The following is a 2,186-nucleotide window of genomic DNA, read 5'->3' as shown; positions in this document are numbered from 1 at the left end:
AAATCCAAAAATCTTTTCTGAGTTTGGTGGAGGACTTCCTGAGATTCTTAAAGAAATGTGTCAAAAACTCTCATACTCATTTTGGACTACACACAACAGTGCAGAGCATGCAATGAGCGTGAAAAAGAACCAAAAAGTAAGTCAAGAAACAGAAGGAAGAATTCTGTGTATCCTTTATTGGCCATTTAATTATGGCAACACTTAACCAAGATTAATCACTGCATTTTAGGCAGACTAGTTGCAGAAGCAATATGAGTAGTGTAGGAGAACAACAGATGCCTTTTTGTTACATTTCAAACCAGCAGCACAGTACAGAAGATCAATCTGTGTAGGAAATTACCATTTGTGTTTTATTTACCGGAGCAATATACACTCATTCCCATGGGCCTAGGATTTGCATTTTGAACTTTCTGTGTATCAGAATAAAAATACACCAAACTTTAGTTAGAAACCACAAAAATGACTAACAAATAACCTGTACTTTTTTCAAACTTAAATTCACTCAATAAACTCTTGAGTCATTGTTTTCAAGCTTTGTTTTTTTCCTAATGAAAGTTGGAACCCAAAGATTATCTTCATATTCACTTTCATAATTATTCAGTCCAATATATACATATAATTTCCTGTGGTTTATTATAAATTCCAGAAAGCATATGCAACTATATTGTTTAATGTTACTACAAAACATACAACGTGGGTTTTTTATTACTAGGACAAAGTTATTTTGGGGACAGATTACCCCTTTCCACTTGGGGAACTGGAACCTGGAAAACTGATTGATTCAATGGAAGATTTTGACAATAAACTGAAGGTATGATCTTCACATTTGGGGGTGGGGTGGGGTGGGGTGTCCCTCCTTTTAAGCCTCTGGGTTTAGACCTGAGATAAAACACTGAAAAATCAGCATAGTACACTAATTTCTGCAAAGACTGGAAGAGGCCTTTTAGTCTCTTTGCAGCAGTTCATTTTAAAGCATGAGTAAAAGCATTTGAGTAAAATATGAGCTAAGCACACACAAACATATGTATGTGTTTTGTTTTTACAGGATAAACTCAAGGCTGGAAATGCTCTGGAATTTTTGGGTCTTAGCAGAAAACAATTTGAATAATTATGGAGATATTAAAGAGACGAAACTTCAGAAATAATGCTGAAAGGGATACTTCTATTTGCATCTGCAATCATACAGATGAAAAATAAATTTGACAAGTATATTGCAGTCTACTGTTATTTCCAAAACAAAAGCAAGGGTACTGGAAATGAGTATGCACTGGTATTTGTGCATTTGAGGATTTAGGTTGTCTTTAAACAATGCTGAAATCCCTGCTTTCATTAAAAAAAAGAAAGATTTCCTCTTCTGTAGTTGTAATAAGAATGTCTGAATGATAATTGATATCATGTTATTAGGACTTGATTCCCAGGAAGAAAGAACTGGAAAATTATGACTTGTATCCAATACATTTCACCCAATAAACAGAATTTAAAAGAATCTTAAACCAGAATTTAAGCAGAATTTTGTTGCTGCCCAATGAAAGGCAATGTTTGCCTTTATCCGCTGATTGAAATTGCAGCGTACTACACTTCAGCTCAGCACTGCAAGTATATGCCCTGACCCTTTGTAAATGTTGTGATAGGATGACAAAGGTCTATGTGGGGACTTGTACTTTTCAGCTGCCACCTACACCACTGGCAACTTACTCATCAGAAACAATTTGACCAATATGGTTGTAGGTGCAGAAATAATGTATTTGTGTGGATACCTCTTTGTGCGTCACTGTCCAAATAAATACTAGTGTTTAGCAACAGTATGGTTTAATGTTCTATTCCTTAAAAAATACTTCCTAAAAATAAGGTTGGATACTTTAGATGTTGAAATGTTAATGCTCTATCTAGTCTGAGTCCTGCTACGGGAATGGGAAGATGGTTTACTTTAGAGACTATTGATTGAAATGAGTCTTCATGATTATCCAGTGAGTACACAGGCATCCTCCTCCTGAGAGGATTTTATACTAGTCAGAAAAACGTTGGTGAGCACTTACAGTCTCCATTCTCACGGGATTGTTCGCTGGCTACGTGTGGTGTCACCATTCTGTTTAGTCTTAGAACACTTCAGGAAAAATAGTATTAGAATTTGGTTTTGTAGCTGCGTCTGTAACTGTCCTCATGTCACAGACTGAATCTGAAGGATG

The 2,186-nt window shown here is 35.8% G+C and overlaps 1 protein-coding gene across 1 annotated transcript in view; it reads left to right on the top strand.

Annotated features, from left to right (window-relative positions):
* Positions 1-1,210, top strand: part of ACMSD (aminocarboxymuconate semialdehyde decarboxylase) — a 25,316-nt gene extending 24,106 nt beyond the window's left edge. Inside the window, exons 9-10 of the mRNA XM_009701938.1 lie at positions 713-811; positions 1,046-1,210. Of these exons, the coding sequence (XP_009700240.1) occupies positions 713-811; positions 1,046-1,108 (162 nt within the window). The 3' untranslated portion in view covers positions 1,109-1,210. The remainder of the gene's footprint in view (positions 1-712; positions 812-1,045) is intronic.
* Positions 1,211-2,186: the final 976 nt, after the last annotated feature.

This window comes from Cariama cristata, unplaced genomic scaffold (genome assembly GCF_000690535.1).
Source record: "Cariama cristata isolate BGI_N322 unplaced genomic scaffold, ASM69053v1 scaffold5006, whole genome shotgun sequence".
NCBI lineage: Eukaryota > Metazoa > Chordata > Aves > Cariamiformes > Cariamidae > Cariama > Cariama cristata.
Note: the sequence above shows the minus strand (reverse complement) of the source record. Positions and strands in the feature narration are given on the sequence as shown.